Here is a 26839-nt window from a genome sequence, read left to right as displayed (position 1 = left end):
TCCCCTCCCGCCCATAACTTCCCGACTGCACATAGCTGCCCTACCCTCTCTCCACCTCATCCCTGCACGTTCCCTTGTCCTTCCCCCACCTCTACTCTATAATCCCTCCCCCTCCCCACCCAGCCTCCTTCTTACCCCCACCCAGTCGCCACTCCCATGATGCACTGGTGCTGCTGCTTGCAGTGTGGCTTCAGTTGCTAGAGACTGCAGTCGTGTGTGTGTGTGTGTGTGTGTGTGTGTGTGTGTGTGTGTGTGTGTCTGTGTGTTGGTTGTCTATTTTTGATGAAGGCCTTGCTGGCTGGAAGCTTATTTGTGACACTCTTTTTGTTGTGCCTATCTACGACTCAGCATCTCCGCTATGTGGTGAGTAGCAACTTTCCTTTTCATAAAGTTAGAGACACCAGTTACATAAGTTAATGTCCTTGGCTAGATATCCAGAGCTGAATTTCGCCAGTCTTTTAATATCTTTCTGGATTATGTAATACAATAGCTTTGACAGTTGAACAACTGGACTCATATTCAGATGATTAAGCTACTTCTTTACTGTTTATATCAATACTGTTGTTCCTCAATACCATCTGTTTAATGTTTATTATGTGTTGTGTGCAAAAAACCAGATAAAATAACAAAATCACAACATACTATACAGCATGTTTCAAAAAGATTAATCCAATTTCACAAGACTTTATCTTCTTCATGAGTGAATATGTTGTTGTTGTTGTTGTTGTTGTTGTTGTTGTGGTCTTCAGTCCTGAGACTGATTTGATGCAGCTCTCCATGCTACTCTATTCTGTTCAAGCTTCATCATCTCCCAGTACTTATTGCAACCTACATCCTTTTGAATCTGCTTAGTGTATTCATCTCTTGGTCTCCCTCTATGATTTTTAGCCTCCACACTGCCCTCTGATGCTAAATTTGTGATCCCTTGATGCCTCAGAACATGTCCTACCAACCGGTCCCTTCTTCTTGTCAAGTTGTGCCACAAACTCGTCTTCTCCCCAATTCTATTCAATACCTCCTCATTAGTTATGTAATCTACCCATCTAATCTTCAGCACTCTTCTGTAGCACCACATTTCGAAAGCTTCTATTCTCTTCTTGTCCAAACTGTTTAACGTCAATGTTTCACTTCCATACAGGTCTCTTTAATTTTCCTGTAGGCACTATCTATCTTACCCCTAGTGAGATAAGCCTCTACATCCTTACATTTGTCCTCTAGCTTAGCCATTTTGCACTTCCTGTTGATCTCATTTTTGGACGTTTGTATTCATTTTTGCCTGCTTCATTTACTGCATTTTTATATTTTCTCCTTTCATCAATTAAATTAAATATCTCTTTTGTTAGCCAAGGATTTTTACTAGCCCTTGTCTTTTTACCTACTTGATCGTCTGCTGCCTTCACTACTTCATCCCTCAGAGCTACCCATTCTTCTTCTACTGTATTTCTTTCCCCCATTCGTGACAATTGTTCCCTTATGCTCTCCCTGAAACTATGTACAACCTCTGGTTTAGTCAATTTATCCAGGTCTCATCTCCTTAAATTCTCACCTTTTTGCAGTTTCTTCAGTTTTAATCTACAGTTCATAACCAATAGATTGTGCTGAGAGTCCACATCTGCCCCTGGAAGTGTCTTACAATTTAAAACCTGGTTCCTCAATCTCTGTCTTACCATTATATAATCTATCTGATACCTTCTAGTATTTCCAGGAAAATTCTACCAGACAGCTTCCTCTTTCATTTATTACCCTCAATTCATATTCACCTACTATGTTTCCTTCTCTCCCTTTTCCCACTCTCGAATTCCAGTTACCCATGACTATTAAATTTTCGTCTCCTTTCACTACCTGAATAATTCCTTTTATCTCATCATACATTTCATCAATTTCTTCATCATCTGCAGAGCTAGATGGCATATAAACTTGTACTACTGTAGTACGCGTGGGCTTCGTGTCTATCTCAGCCACAATAATGCGTTCACTATGCTGTTCGTAGTAGCTTACCCACCCTCCTATTTTTTTATTCATTATTAAACCTACTGCTGCATTACCCCTATTTGATTTTGTATTTATAATCCTGTATTCACTTGACCAAAAGTCTTGTTCCTCCTGCCACTGAACTTCATTAATTCCCACTATATCTAACTTTAACCTATCCATTTTTTAAATTTTCTAACCTACCTGCCCGATTAAGGGATCTGACATTCCATGCTCCGATCCGTAGAACGCCAGTTTTCTTTCTCCTGATAACGATGTCCTCTTGAGTAGTCCCTGCCCGCAGATCCGAATGGGGATGAATATAGAAACACAGAATGAATCTTGTGAGTAACTTATGCATCAAAACTAGAAGTATACCTTGGTACTAGTTCAAGAGTGCCCGTATGATTGATAGTTTGTAAGGGGGATCTAGACCAAGGGTGTTGAAAATTTTTTAATGTTTTGGAAGATGACTGGCGAATTTTAAGCAGTGGCGAAAACATTTCAGTTCTGACTCTATTAAAATCCTAAATAATACCGACTTTAACATGATTTTTGTGAAAGAAAAACACCTAACTGCACTATATTTTTTCCTTTTCGTGAGCGGAAGGGGGTAGAGAACAATCCCTCTTGCCCAGATATGGATGTCTGTGTACTAGTTGTAATATCCCATCTAGGTGTTCTTGGTAGGGCTCTCCAAGGTGCAGCTCACTTCCTCATGTGCTCTCGCATTCATTAGCCGTTACCCGCTGAGTTGAGACAGCAGCAACACAGCATGTCTGTGACAATCTCCTGTAGGTCAAAGAAACCTGAACCTACATGATGGTTCCATTTCATGTCCCCACCAAGTGTTACACCCAGGTATTTGTATCAGTAGATTGAGTCCAACTGTGACTCATTGTGTTATAGTTACGGGATACAAGGCTTTTTTTCATTTTGTGAATTGTACAGTTTTACACATTCCTGAATGTTTAAAATAGGTTGCCAGTCTTTGCACCAATTTTATGCCATATTAAGCTCTGAATATTTTTGCAGCTTCTTTCAGACTGCTCTTCATTATAGATAACTGCATCATCTGTGAAAGTCATATGTTACTATCAATATTTTCTGCAATAACATACAACATGAACAGCAAGGGATGCAAAACATCTCCCTGTGGAACACCCAGAGTTACTTCTACATCTGCCGATGACTTTCCACGTAAGATAATTTGCTGTGTCCTCCCTACCATAAAATCCTTACATATTTCTCTTGATACCCCTTATGATCGTACTTCTGATAATAAGCATAGGTGCTGTACTGAGTCAAATGATTTTTGGGAATTGAGAAATACTGCACTTACCTGACTGGTTTGATCCTCAGCTTTCAGTATGACATGTGAGAAAAAGTGCTAGTTGGATTTCACATGATCAATATTTTTGGAAACCTTGTTGGTTGACATCGAGGTTGTCATTTTGTTTTAGACATCCCATTATGTTTAAGTTCAGAGTATGTTCTAAGATTTTACAACACATGAAGTCAGAGACGTTGGACAGTAGTTTTAGGGATCAGTGATACTACCATTTTTTGGGAATGATTGTGATCTGTGTTTTTATCCTACTAATGGGCATGGTGTTTTGTTTGAGGGATGTACAAGTATAGATTATAGTCAACAGGGGGGCTAACTCAGCTGCAAATTGAGTATAGAATCTGATAAGGAGTCCTTTGGGCCCTGGGACTTTTTTCAGTATTACAGATTTTAGCTGTTTCTCAGCAACACTGCCATTAGTATTTTTTCACTCATCTTTTCAGTAGTATGAGAGTTAAAAATTGGGGTTTTCCTTTGTGAAGGCACATTTGAAAATAGAATTAAGCATTTCTGCTTTTGCTTTGCTGCTCTCAGTTTCAGATCCTCTGTCATCCGTGAGTGACTGGACACTAACTTTGATGCTACTATCACCCTTTACATATGACCAGAAATTCTATGGGTTTTGTGAAACATCTATATACAGCATTTTGGTGTGGTAGTCATTGAATTCTTCACACATTGTCCTCTTGACGGCCAAATGTGTTTCCTTCAGCATCTCTCTATCTATAGTCCTATCCTTTTTTCACTCATTGTGTAGGTGTTTCTTTATAAGTTTTTTTACAGTGACTGTATGCCATGGAAGGTCCCTCTCATCATGAAACCGAGTCAGTATAGTTGCTTTTAGTTGCAAGTAATTGTTGGACAGCACTTCTTCCAAAAGTCTTGGACTGTCTTTTGTGGTATGTACAATAACTTATCTGATTTAAAGTTAAGGAGCAAAACGAAAATATTTGTTAAATTGCAGGGTCTGGAGAGCTATGATAATAAATTTCAACTACTCGTTAGGAGAGCATGCCCTGATATTCATTAGTTTTTACAGTTCATTTAAAGGTACAGTTGGCGGACTAACTTCTAACAACAAATCAGAACATCAAGTGATGAAATGTAGTGCAATGCCAATATTTTGGAGGACCTCGAAATCACACGTTGACTGTCTTGGATTGAATGTTACATAGTTTATTTAAATATATAGAAAGGAGTGCCAGATACCTTCTCTCATTATCATCAGAACTGTACTGATGCTCCATCTCTAATGAGCCTACTTTGCTGGAATTTGAAGTTCAGGCAAAGTCAGCTGAGGGAAGGCAAAATAAAGAGAATGGGTAAAAGTACTGTGGAAATGTTTTTGAGCTGAATACCAGAAATAAGATAATTGTTTGTTGACAGAAAATTTAGCACCATTATGCAACTTGTTTCTAGCATTTGTAGACTTAGAGAAAGCTTCTGACAATGTTGATTGGAATACTCTCTTTCAAATTCTGAAGGTGGCAGGGGTAAAATACAGGGAGCGAAAGGCAATTTACAATTTGTACAGAAAACAGATGGCAGTTATAAGAGTCGAGGGCTATGAAAGGGAAGCAGTGGTTGGGAAGGGATTGAGACAGGGTTGTAGCCGATCCCCGATGTTATTCAATCTGTATATGTAGCAAGTAATAAAGGAAACAAAAGAAAAATTCGGAGTAGGTATTAAAATCCATGGAGAAGAAATAAAAACTTCGAAGTTCGCCGATGACATTGTAATTCTGTCAGACACAGCAAAGAACTTGGAAGAGCAGCTGAACGGAATGGACAGTGTCTTGAAAGGAGGGTATAAGATGAACATCAACAAAAGCAAAACGACGATAATGGAATGTAGTCAAATTAAGTCGGGTGATGCTGAGGGAATTAGATTAGGAAATGAGACAGTTAAAGTAGTAAAGGAGTTTTGCTATTTGGGGAGCAAAATAACTGATGATGGTCGCAGTAGAGAGGGTATAAAATGTAGACTGGCAATGGCAAGGAAAGCGTTTCTGAAGAAGAGAAATTTGTTAACATCGAGTATATATTTAAATGTCAGGAAGTCGTTTCTGAAAGTATCTGTATGGAGTGTAGCCATGTATGGAAGTGAAATGTGGACGATAAATAGTTTAGACAAGAAGAGAATAGAAGCTTTTGAAATGTGGTGCTACAGGAGAATGCTGAGGATTAGATGGGTAGATCACATAAGTAATGAGGAAGTATTGAATAGGATTGGAGAGAAGAGAAATTTGTGGCACAACTTGACTAGAAGAAGGGATCGGTTGGTAGGACATGTTCTGAGACATCGAGGGGTCACCAATTTAGTATTGGAGGGAAGCATGGAGGGTAAAAATCGTAGAGGGAGACCAAGAGACGAATACACTAAGCAGATTCAGAAGGATGTAGGCTGTAGTAGGTACTGGGAGATGAAGAAGCTTGCACAGGATAGAGTAGCTCGGAGAGCTGCATCAAACCAGTCTCAGGACTGAAGACCTCAACAACAACAACAACAATGCAACTTGTATTTTATTTTATTTTTTGGACATATATTAAGTGTTTGCCAATAACGAAACTTATAATTCTACACTTTCTAGCAGTATTTGTATCTTTTATGTATTTGTATTGCTTTTTCCTTGTACCCTTGATTTAATGCTCCTTGTACTTTTGGTTGTTGGTTTCAGTGTTGTTTCCATATTCCTATCAATACATTCCTGCACCATCCTGTGAAGTGGAACAGTTTTTTATGTACCAAAATTGTAGTCAATGAATTTATAATACTTATTTCCACAAGTCTGTAAATAACAGAATTTATTAATATTTTTTGTCTGTGTTGTTTTAAACAAGGCAAGTATTTGTTTTCACTTGTATTTTCTATCAGTTTATAAATAGTACATGAGACAGACAGTTCTGTACATTATATCTTAGCAAAACAGGCTATTTTGGTTTCATAAAATCCAAAAATAGAATAATAATATAGGTGTTTCTCATTGTTAATTGTTAATAAAATATAGGTAAAAGGTCAAATAAGGAGCTAGTTTATTACAACAGTGCATCTCTTCTTAATACCAGTCTGAAATATCCCATTTGATTTTGCATTTCACTTCTCTGAGTGGGCGATACATGAACTTTCTTCTGGTTATTGATAGGTTTTGAAATTGTGAGGCTGCAGGAAAAAAAAACTACATTTCAGAAAACATGATACTGACAGAAACACAACACGAAATAGATACAAATTGACAGGCTGTGAAAAAAAAAGGTCTATATAAGTTTCAGGATACAGATACAAATTACTATTCCAAGAGGACCGTGGACTTCCACAATTACTACAATTGCTCATAATAAGAATCATAAGTATCCAAACACTTCTGATATAACAGGCTGTTGCTTGAGCAACATTTCTTGAAATGTTTAATGTGTTTGCTGTATACAGTGTTTTAATCTTTCGACTATTTGCATTTGAATCTGCATAGGCCCATCCAGATTTAGGTTTTCTGTGATATCCCAAAATCACTCCAAACAAATGCCACGATGGAAAGGGCATGACTGACTTACTTCCCCATCCATGAAACTATCCAAGGTTGTACTCTGTCTCTAATGACCTCAGTTTGACGGGACATTAAATCCTAATCTTTCTTTCTTTCTTCCTTCCTTTCAACTGTCAATAAAAATATTTTTGTATGCCTTTACATACTTATGGATTCCCCAATGGCTCACTTCCTGATCCGTGTCCTTGAAGAGCATTTCTCTTAAAAATTCATCAGTAAAATATTAACATATATTTGCTTTTGTAAATATGTGACATATATTTTGGTTTTTATGACATATTCTAAATCTTCAGGGATCTTCTGTCTATGGATTGAAAGAAGGACCGGACCTCTTCACCATATCCAGTACCCTGTTTCATTCTTATGGTAGTGTGACGGTGATCCTTCTGTTGGAAATAAAATTCCTCATTATCGTACTGTACATGAATGGTAGGGTAGACAAGTGTCACAGATATGCTTAAGCACTTGTACCTTAAAAAATTAATAGTCTGATTAGGACCAGATGTAAAATTGTACTAAATTGACTTCATTTCAACGAAAGCCTGTGACGTAGCTGCATACAACTATGTGCAATTATTTCAGTTCATTGTTCCATTTAACTTAAACTGTGTTTAATTTAACAAAACAGTTTTCTCCCTGAAATCCTCATCCTCATGTGCTATGTGCTTGAAACAACTGTTAGACTTGCATTTTGTGATTAGGATGATTCTCATGTAATATAGTTACCTGATATTGCAAGAATTTCATGTCAAACTTCTGATATCCACTTTCTTATTTGCACATAGTTTGGTGACTGCAAAGATCTCTCAGAACTAGCATTTTGTGTATCATATGCTGTACCACAAATTTCAAGTTTTCTGCAAATGTGTTGTATTGTTAGTCATTTTCATGACTCCATTCCGTGTTGTGTTGTTGACTGTTACTAGAAGACCCTTGCATGGAGCTAATTCTCATGGCTAGACATGGAGTGCATAATACCTGGACAACAGACCTCTTTGTTGAAAGGTGGTGAAACTGTGTGGCCAGGTAGACTACTGAAACTGAAGGTTTAAAGTAATGGTCTTCTTTGTCTGTTGTTTCATTATCCTCTAAACCTAATCATGGAATTACTTTTTTAGTTACTTTTTGATATTTATTGTGTTACTATTTTGTTTTTACACAAATAAAAAAAGAAGTGTATTTTTAAAATTTGATATTACAAATACATTTTGTACTTTTGGATTTGACAGAGGTCGCTATTGTTATTTCATCTAGTGCCACAAGATATGGTTTGTACTTAAATGTTTCAAAGTTGAAGATTCAAGAGGAAATAATTTTTACATATATCGTTGTTTTATTACACAGTAATTGACTACTCTCTCTGGATTCGAGTTGTATATCTCACCATTTCCAGAATTTGTCTCTTTCTTGTCTTCCTTTCGTTCTTTTTAGTGTGTATACACACTTCACAGTTCATTCAATAATCCAAACGGAAGAGCAATACTTAACAGTAAGAAAGCTGGAAGTTACATGAGACACCACCTTCATAGATAAGATACACTTTATTACAATTCTCTCTTTGAATTGTAGTCTGGTGCATACTTCCACCTCAAAGATTCATGCTGATATTCTGTTGTATAGTTCTTCAGTTTGTCATTTCCGGATATTAGCACTGTGCGTGACTTTAATGTTTATCATTGATACTCTCATTCAGAGTCAGCACGCTCCACAAATACACATATTATTATATTTCTTTATACTGGGAGTCAAGTTTTGCGTTGTCTCGACACTTTACATTATGGGTCTACTATATACAACAGAATTGGCCACCAACAGTTTCTTAGAGATATTCATGTTGTTAATAATACTGATCTTATTGCCCATTCTGAAGCTGCCCCAGTGTTGCATACACAACTGATGATTTCTCACCATTGAGAGCTGTTCTCATTTGTCTTTTGGAAAAACCACAATGCATTCATATCTACTTATATGTGTTGCAATTGTATTTTTTGTTTACTAGTTCATAGTGTGCCACATATCAAAGTTTGGATGCTGCTACCATATTATGCAGTCTTGATTTTGTGAATGAAAAACATAATCTTAGTTTCAGTGTTTGTTATATATGTGGGTCTTATGAAATAATGGTTTGACATCAGGGAAGTCATCATACGAAAGTACATAATGTATTCTGTAATAATACTATGAAGTGAAGTGATATGTGTATTATATTACGTGCACAGTTCTGCGTATTTGGTTTATAATCCTTTTAATAATGTGGAGTAGCCTGTTTTCTTTTCATGACATTTTGTCACTGCACATGCACTTCATCACTTGAAATTATGTAAACGTTTATGCTGATGTGGCTAATAGATCCCTGAATACTGACAGTTGTGAAATAAAGTAACATAACAAGGTAGCACATGACATATAGGATATTGTGCAGTATTCAAATTCGCACTGATGTGAGAAGTACTAATCGTATAGTAAGTTAATAGCCCCCTCCCTCTTCCCTCTTCCCTCCCCCTCCCTCTGTTGATTCTACTTTTGATTCTTTTTTTCTCTCTCGATTGAAGAATTACTTTATTTGTAGTAAAGCCATAGAGAAACATAATACAAGAATTTCAAAAGAAAAGAGGAAATGTTTGAAAATATCTTAGTGTGCATATATTTTAATTGTTTGTCTGTCTGTTACATGAATGGGAGCTGCTACTTCTTTGAGAGTATCAGTGATTACCAAAGAAGTCTTGTGCTCAACGTTGACCTGAAAATTCTCATATATGCTCCATGTGACGTTTGCCAGAATTCAGAATTTTTGGTTTAGATTATAATTTATTTTAATATCCATATAGTCGGCCAGTAAATGTGTGAGTAGCTTTTAACAGTTAATTTGTTTTATGTATGGCCACAGAAAATTCTTTGATTTTTACTGTTTGGTGACTGGAGTAAACTATGTCCTCCTCTTTCCACAAAAGGAAATCATAGGAGGTATAACTATAGTAGGAAAGTTCTGGGAGAACATAAATAGTCCAGGAGTAAAGGAGACTAGTCACTGAAAAGCAGAAGCGTCCAGTCGGCAACAGACATATGTAAAAACGACAGAAAACTTGTTAGCTTTCAGAGTAAGTCCTTTCTTAAGCTAAAGCACACACACAGCCCAGCCCCTCCCCACATCCCCCCACACACACACCATTGTGTGTGCACATGCCTGTGCTCCTACATACTTGTGCTGACTGAATGCACATTGCCAGGAATGCATTTCGGCAGGTGGACTAGCCTGGGGTGGGGGTTGTGTTGGGTGAGATGGGGTCGCTAGAAAGAGAGAGAGCGAAGAGAGTTGAGGTTGGGTTGCTAGTGTGTTGGAGGGATGCATCTGGTTTGTTTATTGGGAATGGGAGAGGAAGGAATGGCAGGAGTGTGGGCTAGGCATGTTATTCACTGATGTGAGAGACAGTGGGGAGCAGAGCATCTTGAAGGCAATATGGGGAGGTGAATTGGGAGGGGTTGATAGGAAGAGGTAAGTTAGCTAAAGAAGAGTGAGGCCAGTACAGTTTCAGGAGTGTAGGCTGCATTGCAAGGATAACTCCCATCTGTGTATTTCGAAAAAGCTGATGGTGGAGGACAGGATTGAGACGGCCCATGTTGTGAATCAGCCATTGAAATCTCAGCTGCATGCTGTGCCACTTGGTGGTCTATTTTGTTTTTGGCTACAGTTTGGCAGTGGCTATTCATTCAGGTTGACAGCTGGTTGTCTGTCATACCATCTTAAAAGGTTTTGCAGTGGTTGCAGCAGAATTGGTTTATGAAATGGCTCCTTTCACAGGCAGCACAGCCTCTGAATGGCAGAACTGGATTACGAAAGGCCTGAGTGGGTGGGTTTGGCAGGTTTTACTTCCGGGTCTTCCACAACTACATGCAGCTGAGCACAGTGCTCTCGATTTCAATGGCTGCTGACCGACCCAGTCCAGTTGGATGCTTCTCTCAACCACCAGCCTTTTTTAACTGTGCAGATGGGAGTCATACTTGTGACACATCCTTTGCTCCTGGAACCACTCCAGCCAGGTGTCTACCAACAGATTGACCCTCCACCCTCCACCAACAGCATCCCCTTTCTTTGTCCTATCGCTCCCTTCACTCCTTCACTTCAACTTGTGCTAACCCCCCCACCCCTCTTCCAGCTCTGAAACACATGCATCACATGGCTAGCCTGTGCTTTTACCATCGCTCCCTCCCGCATTCCTAACCAGCAAACCAGCTGCCTCCCTCCAAACCACTAGCTACACATCCCCCAACCACTCTTCCTGCCTCCTGCCTCTCTCTCCATCTAACCACCCCACCTGATGCAACACTAACTTGCCATAGTCCACCTGCTGAATTGCACTCCTGGCATCGCATGTCCAGCCAGCACTATCTAGGGGCACAGGTGTGAGTGTGTGTGTGTGTGTGTGTGTGTGTGTGTGTGTGTGTGTGTGTGTGTGTGTGTGGAAGTGTGTGTGTGAGTGAGAGAGAGAGAGAGAGAGAGAGAGAGAGAGATTGTACTCTATTTCCAGAATGGATTTACTCCAAAACCAAGCAATTTTGCTTTTTTTGTGTATGCTCTCCACGAATAAATGCTTCTGCCTTCTGGAAAATTTTGGGAGGTATACAAGTAATGGAATGAGTACAACCAACCCCTCACCATGGTGTACAGTGGTTATGCATGTAAAAAAGAAGCTCAATATTGTGTCTTAGACTCCTTATTATTCACACACACACACACACACACACACACACACACACACTTACTCTGTAGCCCATTGCAACGTCCTGGCTACATTTCATGCACTTGTTGCTGAGGTGTTGGAATAAATCTTTACTGATTCTCATGGCTCTTATGTCAGCTAATCATAGTTTTGTCATTAGTGATAAAGACACTAGCTGATTTGAGATTTTAAGACACTATGAAGTTCCTGCTTTTCTTAGGCAACACTAACCTTAAAACATGTATGTATTATAGTTATAATAGATAATGTGCTTTTTCATGTGCAATGCTGGATTCAACTAGTGTGTTCCGCAGTATTCTTAGTAACCATAGCAAACTCTTATAGCTTAAACAAAATCTCTAGATTTCCATAAATTCTTTGTTGTACTTGTGTTTTACTCATTGTGTGTGTTCATCCTCTGTATTCTTTAATTCACTATTTCTATGATACTTTTATGTGCACACTTTAATGCAATTCTTTTCATCAGCCTTTTCCTTTTAGTAGTAAGATGTTCTCCACCTGCATGTTTGGTGTAGGCATTGCATAATGAGTGTACGGCATGCAAGTGAGAGTGGGAGCACTGAATTCTCTTTCAGGCATAGCGCAGCCTTTCCTCTGGGAAGAAGGTAGCTGTGGAACTGGCTCTCGTGACAAGAAGGAGGGTGCCTCTTCCCACCCTCCTTCTGCTACTCACTCTCCCACCCCTCCACCCCAGCGGAGACTGGCCAAGAGCTTTAGCGTTGCACCTTCTGCTGTTACAAAGGGTAACTATGGTTGTACTCGGTTGTACTCTTAGTCTGCTGTCTGGGTGAATGTAAGACTGTGGCTGCACATTTCTGTAGAGCGCATTAGTGTTTTATGCCAGTATATGCACTGTTGTAGCAATTTTTTAGCTTTGTTACTGATGAAATAAATTTTATTCAGTTCCAACGTTAAATCTGCATTCAAAACTTTTTGGCAGATGAATTGTATACTGGACTGGGAGTTAAATCTGGGACCTTTGCCTTTTGCAGCCATGTGCTCTACTGACTGAGGTAAAGATACAAGGTTTGAGTCCCAGTTTGGCACACAACTTTAAGCTACCAGGAAGTTTCAAATCAGTGCCCATTCAGCTGCTGAGTGGAAATTCTTTCTGGAAAAAAAGTCTACATTTGCTTTTGTGTGTTCTGTTGCTAGTGTCATGTGTAAAGGGTAAATGATACATCAGTTATACATAAATGTCTTTATTGTCCTCTTAGGACACAGTTTCATCATCAACATAATCTTATTTTCTGTTAATAATTAATTTAAATATTACAAAAACATTATTTTTCAAGCTCAGTGCACTATGTCTTTCTTTACCATACTCTATTAATTTGAAATGGATTTTCTCCTGCTGAGCATTATCTTCATGTTTTTGAGGAGAGTCCAAATTTGAGGAACTGAGCAGACGAGATAATAGTTGACCAATTTTAGTTATGGTGCCTTCAAACATTAGAATGAATGTATTGTTCTGATGAATGAAAATATTTTCCCTTACCAAATGAGGTCACTTCTCCTTGAGTTTCTTCAGCAATTTATCCAGTGAAGATGTACAGCTATTTTCTCCTTTACCATATAAATGCAATGCAGTAAAATGATAGCTTTATGATGTTAAAATGCTAATAATAATTCTGTTGTAACGTCAAGTTGAACACATATATTTCAGAACGACACAACACGTATAAGTCACAGAGCAAGTTGACAAGCAATACATGTGAAAATGGTAACATTCGAATGAGCACTGAGTCCAAGTCTAGCGGCCGCTGCCTGGCTGGCCGCTTAGGTGGCGCAGCTGCTGCATAGCTGGCAGACAGCGCCGCATGTAGAGGACGCGCGTAATTGCGCGGTGGCACTTTGAATGATCAGCTAGTCACAACACTTTTCCTCCATTTGAAATTGTTGCACTGGTCTTGATGGAGGTGGCCTGGAGATTGCTAACGTCCATAGCCATTGTTTAACTGGCCGTAAAGTCTCGAGGAGGAGGCTTCCCGTATGGACGGAAGTGTCCCCGATGATAACGGGTCGAGATGACGGGAGACGTAGGGGTCGAATCTTCTGGGGCCCCATGCACCAATCTGCCCATTGCAGCAAGTCCAGTTGATATAACAGGAGACATGGGCGATGTGATGGCATCCGTAGAAGGAGGCAAGTAGATTGGCTCCAACAGATGATGGTCATCCGGTTCCTGCATGGGCACGTCTCTTGGTGGCGTCCGTTCTTGTGCTGGCACCGATATGATGGTGATAGGGCTGCGTTGTGAGTATTGAGAGATGCCAAGATCCCGAGCGTCCGGTAGAGCCGCAGGTGGTGTAGCGGCATTCAGAACAGGCGTTGCTGGCACACGAGGCCGAAGATGGTTCGAATGACGCACTACAACACTCGTGTCCATCTGGATTTCATACAGGAGTCGGCCACAGTGTCATAAGATGCGGCTCGGACTCCATTTTGGCCGTCTGCCATATCCCTGTACCCAGACGAGGTCGGCGGCGGTGAACTGGCCAAGTGAAAGCACCCGCGGCCGTGAGGTGGAAGGCCGCAGAAGATGAAGTAGCATGCGGGGCTGTCGGCCATGTAAGAACTCAGCCGGGCTGTGGTCGCCCATGGAGGTGAAATGGTAAGATGCCAGAAACTGGAGGAGTGCATCATCGGCAGCAAAAGAAGTCAGAAGTTTCCGCATCTGAACTTTAAATGAGCAGACCAGTCGTTCAGCCTCACCGTTTGACTGTGGATGGAATGGCGGGGCGTGACATGCATAATGCCATGACGAGCACAAAAATCCGCAAATTCGGAAGAGGCATATTGCGGACCATTATCAGTAATGAGAGTGGAGGGAAAGCCTTCCAAAGAAAAAATGCGGGCGAGAGCACTTGTGGTTGCCGCGGTGGTAGGTGACGTGCAACAGACAATGAAAGGAAGGTTAGAGTAGGCGTCAATTACGAGGAGCCAATAAGTACCTAAAAAGGGTCCTGCGAAGTCAGCATGAATGCGCTCCCAGGTCGTCTCAGGCGAAGGCCACGGTGACAAAGAGGACTTCGGGGTGGCGGCCTGTGACGCACAAGGGCCGCAGGCAGCGACCATGTGTGCTATTTCAGAGTCTATGACAGGCCAGTGCAAATGACGGCGCACCAGAGATTTTGCGCGAGACACACCCCAGTGCCCTTGGTGAAGGAGGCGCAAGATCAAAGCACACAAAGACGCAAGTACCACAACACGCGGTGAAGCATTGTCAGTGGAAAGGAGGATAACACCATCCCTAGCCGTGAGGCGGTAGCGCAAAGCGTAGTAGTTCCACAACGGATCAGAAGTCTTAGCGGACGGGCGATCTGGCCAACCCTTCTGAATACAGCGTAAAACCCGGGAGAGGGTAGGGTCAGAACCCGTAGCAGCCGCCAGCTGGTCCCCGGTGATGGGGAATCCATCCACAACCCGCTGCTCGGCAACATCCAGGTGGAAACACAAAAGTTAATCCCTGTTGAATGCCAGATCAGGACCCATGGGAAGGCGAGACAGAGCATCACCATTCGCATGTTGAGCCGTCGGCCAGAAATGAATCTCATAATTGAAACGAGACAAGTAAAGAGCCCAACACTGGAGACAGTGTGCAGCCTTGTCGGGAAATGACTTTGATGGATGAAACAACGAAACAAGTGGTTTGTGATCCATAACAAGATGAAATTTGGATCCATAGAGAAAAACACCAAACTTATGAAGAGCATAAATAATGGCCAAAGCTTCTTTTGCAATTTGAGAATACTTTTGTTGGACATCGTGAGCGTTTTGGAGGCATAAGCAATGGGTTGTTCCTAACCGTCAGAAAAACGGTGCACAAGGACTGCACCGACCCTGTATTGAGAGGCATCTGTGGTAAGAACAAGATGTTGGCCAGGTCGATAAGTAGCCAGGCACGGGGCCTGTTTCAGCATAGTCTTCAATTTCTGGAAAGCCACATCACATGACGCGGACCAGTGAAAAGGCACGTTTTTATGCAACAGGCAATGCAACGGCTGAGCCACTGAAGCTGCAGATGGTAAAAACTTGTGATAGTATGCTATTTTCCCCAAGAAGGCCTACAGTTCCTTAACAGATGTAGGTCGAGGAAGGGCATCGATCGCAGCGACAGTTTGCTGAAGCAGACGAATACCATCCTGAGAGAGTTGAAACCCCAAATACGTGATAGATGCCTGGAAAAATTGTGATTTCTGAAGATTACACTAAGACCGGCAGTCTGTAAGACATGAAAAAGCGTGCGGAGATTTTGTAGATGTTCTTCAGTGGTGGAGCCAGTGACAACAATGTCATCCATGTAATTGATACACCCAGGGACAGGGAGCAATAATTGTTCTGAGAATCGCTGAAAGAGAGCAGGGGCACTAGCAACCCTGAATGGCAATTGTTGGTATTGATAGAGGCCAAAAGGTGTGTTAAGGACCAGAAACTGCCGGGAAGCAGTGTCGAGAGGAAGTTGATGATAAGCTTCTGACAGGTCAATTTTAGAAAAATACTGGCCTCCAGCAAGTTTAATGAACAGTTCTTCAGGTCGGGGCATAGGGTAAGTGTCGATGAGGCATTGAGCATTTACAGTGGCTTTGAAATCGCCACAGAGATGAATATCACCATTTGGCTTAGCAACGACAACGACAGGAGAGGACCACTCACTGGAAGTGACAGGAAGCAAGACCCCTGAAGTAGTGAGACGATCCAGCTCCCATTTTACCCGATCACGAAGGGCCACAGGAATGGGCCGAGCCCGAAAAAACTTAGGCCGAGCAGTGGGTTTGAGCGTGATATGAGCTTCAAAGTCATTTGCATGGCCTAACACAGGAGAAAAAAAGGGTCGAAAATGTCGTCAACAAGGAATCCAATTGAGCGTAAGGAATAGCATCAGAGACGATATTGACAGAGTCGTCTATGGAGAACCCAAAAATGCGAAAGGCATCGAAACCAAAAAGATTCTCTGCGTTACTCTGGTTGACCAGAAGTATGGGAACAGTGCGAACGACGAATTTGTAAGATACCTCAGCATTAAATTGTCCCAAGAGAGAAATATTCTGTTTATTGTACGTCTGTAATTGCCGAGTGACAGGTGACAGGAGTGGAGAACCCAACTGAAGATACGTCTGAGAATTAATTATAGTGGCAGCGGAACCGGTATCCACCTGCATGCGAACATCTCGACCAAGGATTTGGACAGTGAGGAATAACTTCCCTGAAAGGGAAGAAGTGCAATTGACAGACAACACAGAATCAGAATCAGCATCATGTTCATGAACATCATGTATGCGGTCGGACTTGCAAACGGAAGACACATGACCTTTCTTTTTGCAATTGTGACATACAGCCCAAAGTTGAGGACAACCCTCACGTGAATGTTTCGTAAAACACCGTGGACATGAAGGAAGTTGCCGGGGGTTTTGCTGCAGTTTCTTAGAGGGTAGTTTACGGTTAGGCCGAGGCTGTGCGTGGGAGCGCACTGCGGCCAATTCGGCTGGCGGGGACGCGCCGCACGCGTCGTCCACAGCGCACAGTGGTTGTATTTCCCCGACATCTCCTCACGCCTCTATTTGCGCCTCAGCGGTGCGCGACATTTCAAAAGACTGCGTGATGGAGAGGACTTCATCTAGAGTCAGATTTGCCAACTGAAGGGCACATTGTCGAACTTCTTTGTCGGGCGCCGACCGGATAATAGCATCCCGTACCATGGAATCGGCATAGGATTCTTTGTGAGCGTCAGTAAAAAATTGACACTTTCGACTGAGGCCGTGGAGTTCAGCAGCCCAAGCGCGATAGGATTGATGCGGTTGTTTTTGACAACGATAAAAGGCAACACGAGAGGCTACCAAATGCGTTTGCTTTTGAAAATAGACGGACAGAAGTGAGCACATTTCAGCAAAGGACAAAGACGCAGGATCTTTCAAAGGAGCCAATTGCGACAACAACCGATACATTTGAGGTGAAATCCAGGAAAGGAACAGAGACTTACATGTTTGTTCGTCCGTGACATGAAATGCCAAGAAACGCCCCACATTTGACGCCGCGACAAAATCGCGAATCGCCGATGTGAGAAGTGTTTGCTGTTCAATGAGGCCTTGCAATAGTTGCTTGACAGTAGCCATGGAAACCTGTGGGTCAACGGTGAAAAGGAAGAATCCCATCCTCGTCGCCAATTGTTATAAAGTCAAGTTGAACACATATATTTCAGAACGACACAACACATATAAGTCACAGAGCAAGTTGACAAGCAATACATGTGAACACGGTAACATTCGAATGAGCACTGAGTCCAAGTCTAGCGGCTGCTGCCTGGCTGGCCGCTTAGGTGGCGCAGCTGCTGCATAGCTGGCAGACAGCGCCGCATGTAGAGGACGCATTTAATTGCACGGCGGCACTTTGAATGATCGGCGAGTCACAACAAATTCTATTATTATTAACCTCTTCAGTTCCACTTGCAGAAAAAGATGTGTATCCATCTAATATTTCTAGACCAACAAGATTAAGAAAATGTAATTGTTTTCAAAAATTATTGGATAAATTTTCCAAAAAACAATGGGCTGTACACAGCATGGTGGCATTCAAGGTAAGCAAATTATAAAAATGGTGTTGGGTAAAACATCAATTTTATATTTTATAAACTTGTAATGGAAAGGAAACCAGTACAAAGAAATCATTTAATTACATCATGATACATGGTAAACTAGTTACACTTTGATTCAGAGGATGTTCTGTGGTACGCAAACGTTGTGGCTTGCATCGTATGATAATAAGCTTTGAAACAGTCTCTTTCTTTCACAAACACAAGTGAACATGTTATTCTGTACAGTAGACTCTTGCTGTTATGCTTTCACTCCCAGGCATTCTGCAAAGATGAGTCTTATCATCACTAACAATCTCTGGCATTTGTAATACTCATGCCTTCCTTTTGGTTGGCATGGATGTGACACCAGGAATTTCTTTTTGTTGGAGGGCAGGATACTGCATCTGTCTACGTTGTACTCAACTCTGTCATTATGTGACCCCTTCTCAGCATGGAACAGCCACCCAGGCCTTAATCTTGAACTTCAGGCAGTCCATTATTTCTTTGCTCTGAATTTTCAGAGCAGTGCAGTCCAATCTGTAATCAATGTGGCAACAAATGCAAAACAGCAAATAAATAAATAATATTGAGCAGACTGTCCATTTCCTAGTTTTTGCAGTTTGCCTGTATGCCGCAATGATATGTCAAATAAATTGACACCTCCCATATTAGCATTGTAGCTTTCAGTGGTGTGTGGTATGTTGATGCTGCTATATTTTCTGTCTTTCTTAGACCACCCACTGCTTGCATTGTATTACATGCATTTTGGCTTCCACAGATGAAGGAATGATTACTACTTTGTTGACATACCATTTGACAACAAATTTGTTTTCTTCCAAAACAGCTTCTTCAAAAGCTGGAGCAGGTGGCAAGGGCTCAAAGACATCTGTGTGGTGCCAAGGAGGATTACATCATTGTTGTGGCAGAAGTCACGTTTGAGTCCTCATCAGATGACAAAAGTACACATGTTGTATCTGTACACATGAAATTACATCATGTTCTAATAGGCTCTAATCAGTGTTGAATGGCTTCTCCAGCTCATGACATATCTCATCTTCTGACCCTAAGGAAAACTTTTTTCTCCTTAAATTTCAGTCAAGTCATTATTCTTTTATTATCACTATTACTATCATTATTTATTATTATTATCGTTATTGCAGTAACTACTTCACTAATTATGCACCAAAGCTTACAGGAAATTAGTGACAAATGAAGAAAGGTTTTTACAAGATACAAACCCACTGTGTTGTACACATGTACAACAGACATATGAAACTTGTCCAAGATAATAGCAGTAGCTACTACCTTAGTGCTACAAGGGGCTAATATTCTGCTAACATCAGTTGAAAATAAATTAGTATCAGTTCAAGATATTTATGATGTGAAGAAGTGAATAAAAATGCACACTTACAGAACCTTGACATTGTTTTTCTATTGTTCTATTGTGTGTGTTAAGGAAACAGTTGTCAACTTCAGTAACTGATGACACAGACCACTGAAACTTGCTGTACTCATGAAAGGTGAGAAAACCGTTGGCACATGTATCTTTAGCATTACATGGATTCTATATGCATACAAAAGTTTTACCTTGTTCTGTGTATCATTTACGAGGTTAAGGCCACCTGGGAATATACTGTTCAGTGACATAGGAGGAGTCGCACATCTTTATTCTGAAAATAATATCCCTATAACTTGAATATTCCCAAGAAATGATTCCATAACTCATTAGTGAATGGAAATTTACAGATTAAACTAATTTCTTCATATCTATAGTATCTATAGGTGTAATCATACATAGTGCAAATGTAGCTGAGCCAAGCCAATTCTTTAATTTTATGGTATGTTTTCCATTAATTCTATGGTGTATGTTTCCCAGTTATAGAGATCATCTGTAGTCCCAAAAATTGAAACAGAATGAGGTGATGCATTGGTTAGCACACTAGACTCTTGGGAGGACAACATTTCAAATCCAACCTGTCCATCCAGATTTAGGTTTTTCATGATTTCCCTAAATCACTCCTGGCAAATGCCAGGATGGTTCAATTGAAAGAGCACGGACAATTTCCTCTTCCATCTTTGAAACGTTCTGAGCTAGACCTCTGTCTCTAATGACCTTGATGTTGATGGGACATTAAACCCTACTTTCCCTTTTTTCTTCCAAAAACTGAACACTATCTACTACTTGTAGTTTGAATACATTATTTTTATTTCTTGAGTAAATACTGAATGTTATGTGCCAGATCATGTCAAATTTTACTTATAATCAATTTATTATGAGCTATCTGTTGATGTTGCTCTCTTTTCATTAAGAGCAGTGTCATTGATTTTTATTCCTACACTTAAGATATCTGCAAAAGGCCAAAATGCCAAAGTACTTCAAATCCACGGTGTGTATTTGCTGTGTAACACATATTTGATGGCTTTCTATCAGGCATATAAAATATAAAATTTAAACCTTCTTTATTTAATTTTTCACAACATTTTTAACTTTTGCGTGAGAGTACAATGGTACACACAATGAAACCCCTTAGCTAAAACTTAAATCTTCCCAGTTGTAATAATTTCTGCTTTATATTTTCTAATTTGTGATTTATAAAAGTGAATATTAGATTAATAGCTTGAATAACTAATGAATTGGTACTGAATTGAACTGGGAAAAAAAGAAATTTATGGCACAACATGACAACAAGAAGGAAACAGGTGATAGGACACATCTGAGGGAGTCAATACAATTTATGAATACTAATGTTGTACATATGTCACCTTGTCTCCTGTGGCTTCTACCTTTTGCTGTTGGCCATCATTTGTATTCATAGAGAGATTTCCCAGGCTGTTAATAGCCCATTTATTAAATTCTCCATTCTCTGAAAGTTCTACATTCCTGCCAGCTTAGCATTCCAATACCTATGGAGAACATTATATAGAAATTTTATAAGGATACAAATTAAGTGTCCATACAGAACTATGTTGCTGACGCCATTAATACTTTAATCCAGTAGTTGAATTTCAAATGAAATGTGTTACTGATGTTACGACTATTAATGTTAATCTGCACACTGTAATTCAAATGACGAGACTTGTGTTGTTTAATAAATCAAAGTGGAATTTAATCATTCACCAGACATCATTTCCTTTTCTTCACGAAGTTCATTTTCACATTTTTCTTTCAGCTCCTTACAGTATATTGCACACCTTTGACAACTATTGCTTCACATTATGTAAGTTGAAGGTGGAGGGGGAAGAAAGGAAGGTGAAAGGGAAGGGAAACCGTCATTGATATCAGCTGCATTGGAACTGTATGTGGAATCAGCAGTTGCAAGTGAAAATTTGTGGCGGTCTCAAATTCGAACCTTCGATCTCCTTATTACTAGGCAGTAGCATTAACCACTACACCATCCAGACATCATGTTTATCACAGTTGTGCCGACTATCTTGGTTACATCTTCCAGCCGATTCACACTCACACCTAGTGCTTGTCCATGTCCTCCATGCTCGCTACTTTGAGATTCCCACAGGAGGTCGAACATAATTGTGCGTATTCGCTGGAGGTGACAGATTTGCCCATCGAGGCAAATCACTTATAAGAATGTGTTGTGCCTGTTCCTTTGGCCATGTCCCAAAGAACAGACACCATGTGGAATCTCCAGCTGTGATACATATAATGTAAATTGAAGGTGGTGGAGGGGGGTGGGAGGAGAAGGGAAAGGAAAGAGAAGGGAAGGAAAGGAACTATTGACGCCAGTTGCACCGGGACTTTATGTGGAATCAGCACCGGCGAATGAAAATATATGCTGGACCAAGATTTGAACCTGGGATCTCCTGCTTAATAGGCAGTTGTATTAACGACTGCGCCGTTCGGACAGTGTTCATCACAATTGCACTGACTATCTTGGCACACCTGTCAGCCAGTCAACAATCCAACCTAGTGCCACCTATCCATGCCACCTGTTCTTTGCTTTCCTTTCCTTCCCCCCACCTCCCACCTAATGTGTATCACAGCTGTGGATTCCACATGGTGTCTATTCATTTTAACATGTTCAACATTTGAACATGTTCAAAGGAACAAACACCACGTATTCACGTAAGTAATTTGCCTAGATGAGCAATGAACCCACCATCTTCAGTGCAGATGCACAATTATGTTCAACCTTATGCAGGATTCTCAAAGCAGCAAGCATGGTGGACATGGATGGGGGCTATGGATTGGTGATGCTAGGTGAGAATGTGAATCAGCCTGGAGGTGTGCCAAGTAGTCTGCGCAACAGAGATAAACACTGTTTACAGGTGGTGCAGCGGTTAACACCACTGCCTGGTAAGCAGGGGATCCTGGGTTTGAATCCCGATCCGGCACACATTTTCACATGTTGTTGCAGATTACACATAAAGTCCCATCGCAGCTGACATCGGTAGTCCCTTCTCAGTATCATAGCTGCGGATTCCGTGTGGTGTCTGTTCTTTCAGACATGTCTGAAGGAACAGACACTGCCCATTCATATATATTATTTCAAAGTCATTTTGTAGGGTCAACCATAGGCAATTGGATTATTTAATAATGGAAACACTAAGATTTTAATTTCAAACAACTTTTTGATTTCAAAACTGACATATCCTGAGGATGAATTTAGATTCACAAAACTACCTCATAAATAAATTAGATGAGAACACAGTATTTGTTTCCATTGTTAGATGTGAAATTGTTTTGCAAGTAACTGATGGAAGATTCCATTACCAAGACTATCGAAATATTTAGACATGTTTTCTTATTTAAAGAATGTAAGATAAATCATTGGGAATTCTAGCTACAGAGGGAATGAATTTTATAATGTTGATTATCTTGTTCACGTTCATAGACTCTTGGTGTAATTTTATCTCTTGGAAACTTCCTTTATTTTGTGCAAACTGTTCCTTTTTATGAGTAACTGTTCACACTCTTAAGTAAAATGTCTCATTAAAAGATAATGTCTCATGTTCAGGGTGCTCTAATAATCACAGCTGCAGGAAAGTGTAACTTTTACTATCACTGTTAACATTTACATAGTAGATAAAGTTGCATTTAATGATACATATTTATAATTATAGTATCACGTTTAAAATAGTGTGCTGAAACGAAGTGGATACAAACAAAACTATTATTACAAAATAATTATCTTTGCAGAGGGAGTTGCATCAAACCAGTCTTCAGATTGAATACCACAAGGACAACAACATTTTGTCATACTAATTTATTTTATATGTGCGATTTAATTTTTGGCCTGTTGTAATGTTTGCTGAATGGTAGTTTTAAATTAGCTTGTTGCTGTTTATGCTTGGTTAGAAATGGATGTAGCTCTTACAGATATACTGATTAATGGATTACAGTATGATCATGAACAGCCTCATGTAATTAGTTTGTTGTACCAATTCTTAAAGTATAACATTGGACATAGGACAGTCTATAGCATGGTGAATCTTTAAATGTCAATAATTTGGTAGATGATAGCCATATGTCTGTGGCAATTATTCAGCGAGGTGGTCCAGCGGTAAGACACTTGGTTTGTATTCAAGAGGGCAGTGGTTCAAGTCCCAGTCCTGGCAACCTGATTAAGTGTTTGTATACTTTGCCTAAATTGCTTAAGGCAAGTGCTGGGATGGTCCCTCTGAAATAGACACACCTGATTTCTTCCTATCCCCACTCTACTCCGAGCTTGTGCTCTGTCTTGAATAGTCTCATAGTCAACAGGGTGCATATTTTATGAAACATTTCTCCTTTATTAAATGACAGTTTCGTACTGCCTTGTACCCTTCACAGAAATTAATCAGTATGGCTTTTATCCATGCAACCTCGAGTATATTTGTATTTCGCAAGATTGCTGTTCCTAAAATCTATTTGAATGCCACAATTTTAAGGTGAATCACAGATATTTTGATTAAAGAGTTTGACTGCCTCACATTTTTTACCTGTTGTCTTCACAGAGAAGTGGTTTAGCTTCCTATTATCAGTGTCTTTTCATTATATTTTTAACTTCTTTTATTCTTGTTGAAATTACTTGATTATTCTTGTTGAAATTACTTGACTACTTTCCATATTTTTTATTTGTGATCTTGCACCTCCACCTTTTTAACCATTCTTGACCTCTCTCCAGGTCACAATTCCATAACATTTTGTTTATTCAAACAGTTTTTTTTTCCTGCTACATAACTGATTTATGTCTGAGCTCCTACCAATTAAAAGTTCTTTGCGTTCCTTTTCCATTATTAGCTTGATTCCCCATGTTTGTACTGCACACCTAGGTAACATAAAAATACTACTTGCAAGATCAAAGTAATCATTTATTCTATCAAGAACAATATGATTGATGCTCATAGTTTCATTTAAAAGGAAGTTTTGATTTTGAAAGTTTGTGTATCTGGTAGATTACATCCATTTCTGTCAAGCAAATTTTAAAAAAAAGTAGTGCATTGTAGGGACTAACATTTGTTGCTATCTTGTTTCCAATACTGCTGACGTTGATGTGCTTAACTTATCCTAACATGAATAGTGAGTATGTTTGTAGGACTAGTGTTATTTAGTAATGTGATGCTTATGAGAAGTGGAGGTAGACTTTGTGACTCTATACTTCACAGTTTTTGTGTAAAATGTTGCAAGAAAAGATGCCTGCTTCAAATTTACTGTAAAGTACTATTTAGAGTGGAGACAAATTGTTTTAGTGTCATTGTCTTATAATTTTATTGTTGACCTTCAACTCATTCTGTATGTTGGTTTATGTTTAACTAGCATCCATTAATGCCAGTTTCTATTAACTTTATGTCAATGTTGCTACTGTTGTCAGGAATGCCAAAAGCCTCTCTCATTGGTCTGACAAGCAGTCGCGCTTCAACAGTTCAGACACCATCCACCCCAAATTCTGGTCCATCATCTGCCTCTAGCTTGCCATGTAAGTGTACTTACCAGGACTGACTGTCTTCAGATTCATATGTTACTTCACATTGGCTTCCAACCAAGTTACTTTCTGCAGTGATTGTCTTAATTCGGAGTTATGTTTCAGAACTTAGGAGAGAATTTTTTCAGCTGGAGTTTAATGTATGTTATTTGCACAGAGCTACAGTCACAGTAAGCCACAAAACAGTAATTATTGAGGAGATGACAAAGGCAAGCCATGTTATGTGAGAGTCACTGCCAGTTAGAAATACATTCAAGTGAAGCAATAGTAAATTATTACAAGCACAGTCCAAAGTTCAAAAGAGCAGCCACTTCGAGATATCACAAAACGATAACACAGGCCAATGATGGAAAAACTTTTTTGCTGAAAATACCTTATTCTTATGTTTTTTAGGGTGGGAAATCCAAATATGATACTTAAAAAACTGTATCACCCACCATTTCTTCACATTTTTCAGTTAAATTTATTAAATTAAGTGATGTTTTAAAGAATTTAACAGCTTATATGTATTTAAAATGATTTAAAAAGGAGGTGTATTGAATGTAGATGACATTGGTAGCACTGCTGAAAAACATTTGCTGCCAAAAAAAGATCAATTCTATTTTTGTGTTAACAGATGGTGTTTTGTTTACAGGCCACCTAACCTCACTTTTCCATTTCCTGTACATGTGCTCAGTACAATGTCTAATCGTGGTTGTAAAAACCCTGCTGACAATTTTTGTTATATTTGTGGTGAATTTGTGATTACAAAACACCAAAGAAACATTACAGACTTTGGTAAAAACGTTTATCTATCATACTTTGGATCCAGACTTGGTGATCAAGATAAATCTTGGGCGTTGCATTAGGTATGTTATGTGCCTGTTGAAGATCTGAGAAAATGATCCAAAAAGGAGAAAACAGCCTTTAGATTTGCTGTTCCTATGATATGGAGGGAACCAAAAAATCGTTCCGATGATTGCTGCTCTTCCAGTGTTGATATTACTGGTCATAATTCGAAAAACAAGAAGGTAATAAGCTACCCTAACCTTCTGTCCGCCATCCGACCAGTAGGATATGGTGTAGATCAGTAGGGCATGGTGTAGATTTGCCAGTTCCTGAACCACCAGATGATTTAAATTCTATTCCAACAGAAGTATTTTCTGATGCACAATGTGATTTAGATGAACCAGATGATGATGAATTCCATTGTAATACAGAAAGTCTAGAGCCCAAATTGTTTACTCAGACCGAGCTTAACGATTTGGCTAGGGATCTGGGCTTAACGAAAGAAAAACCTGAATTGATTGGCTCTAGGTTAAAAGACAAGAACTTATTGGCAGTTGGACCCAGCATATACATGTATAGAAAGAGAGAGCAGCAATTTTCCAAGTTTTTTTCAACAAGAAGGTGATTTAGTGTACTTCTCAGATGTTCCCGATCTGATGAATGAGTTTGGTATTGAATACAAAAAGGAAGACTGAAGGCTGTTTATTGATTCATCCAAAACTAGTTTAAAGGCTGTTTTATTACACAGTGGTAACATGTATGCATTTATACCTGTTGGACATTCTGTACATATGAAAGCAAGCTATGAAAACCTAGAAATAGTGCTAAATAAAATAGGCTATTCTGCTCATGGTTGGATGATATGTGGTGATCTAAAAGTAACAAGCATGCTCATTGATCAGCAAGGTGACTTTACCAAATTTTCACGTTTCTTGTGTGAATGGGACAGTAGGGCTAGGGATCAACACTGGTGCCGAAAG

At 39.8% G+C, this 26839-nt stretch overlaps 1 protein-coding gene across 6 annotated transcripts in view; it reads left to right on the top strand.

The window, feature by feature from the left end:
• The window catches only part of LOC126091976 (ral GTPase-activating protein subunit beta), a 401079-nt gene that overhangs the window by 80224 nt on the left and 294016 nt on the right, over positions 1-26839 (top strand). For 4 of the 6 annotated variants that reach the window (XM_049907338.1, XM_049907336.1, XM_049907335.1 and 1 more), the window contains 2 exons: positions 12176-12343; positions 24981-25085. In XM_049907338.1, coding sequence (XP_049763295.1) covers positions 12176-12343; positions 24981-25085 — 273 coding nt within the window. The remainder of the gene's footprint in view (positions 1-12175; positions 12344-24980; positions 25086-26839) is intronic. The other 2 variants (XM_049907339.1, XM_049907340.1) reach the window with 1 other exon arrangement.

Source organism: Schistocerca cancellata, chromosome 7, assembly GCF_023864275.1.
Source record: "Schistocerca cancellata isolate TAMUIC-IGC-003103 chromosome 7, iqSchCanc2.1, whole genome shotgun sequence".
In the NCBI taxonomy this organism is placed as follows: Eukaryota; Metazoa; Arthropoda; class Insecta; order Orthoptera; family Acrididae; genus Schistocerca; species Schistocerca cancellata.
This window is presented reverse-complemented; position numbering and strand designations above follow the sequence as displayed.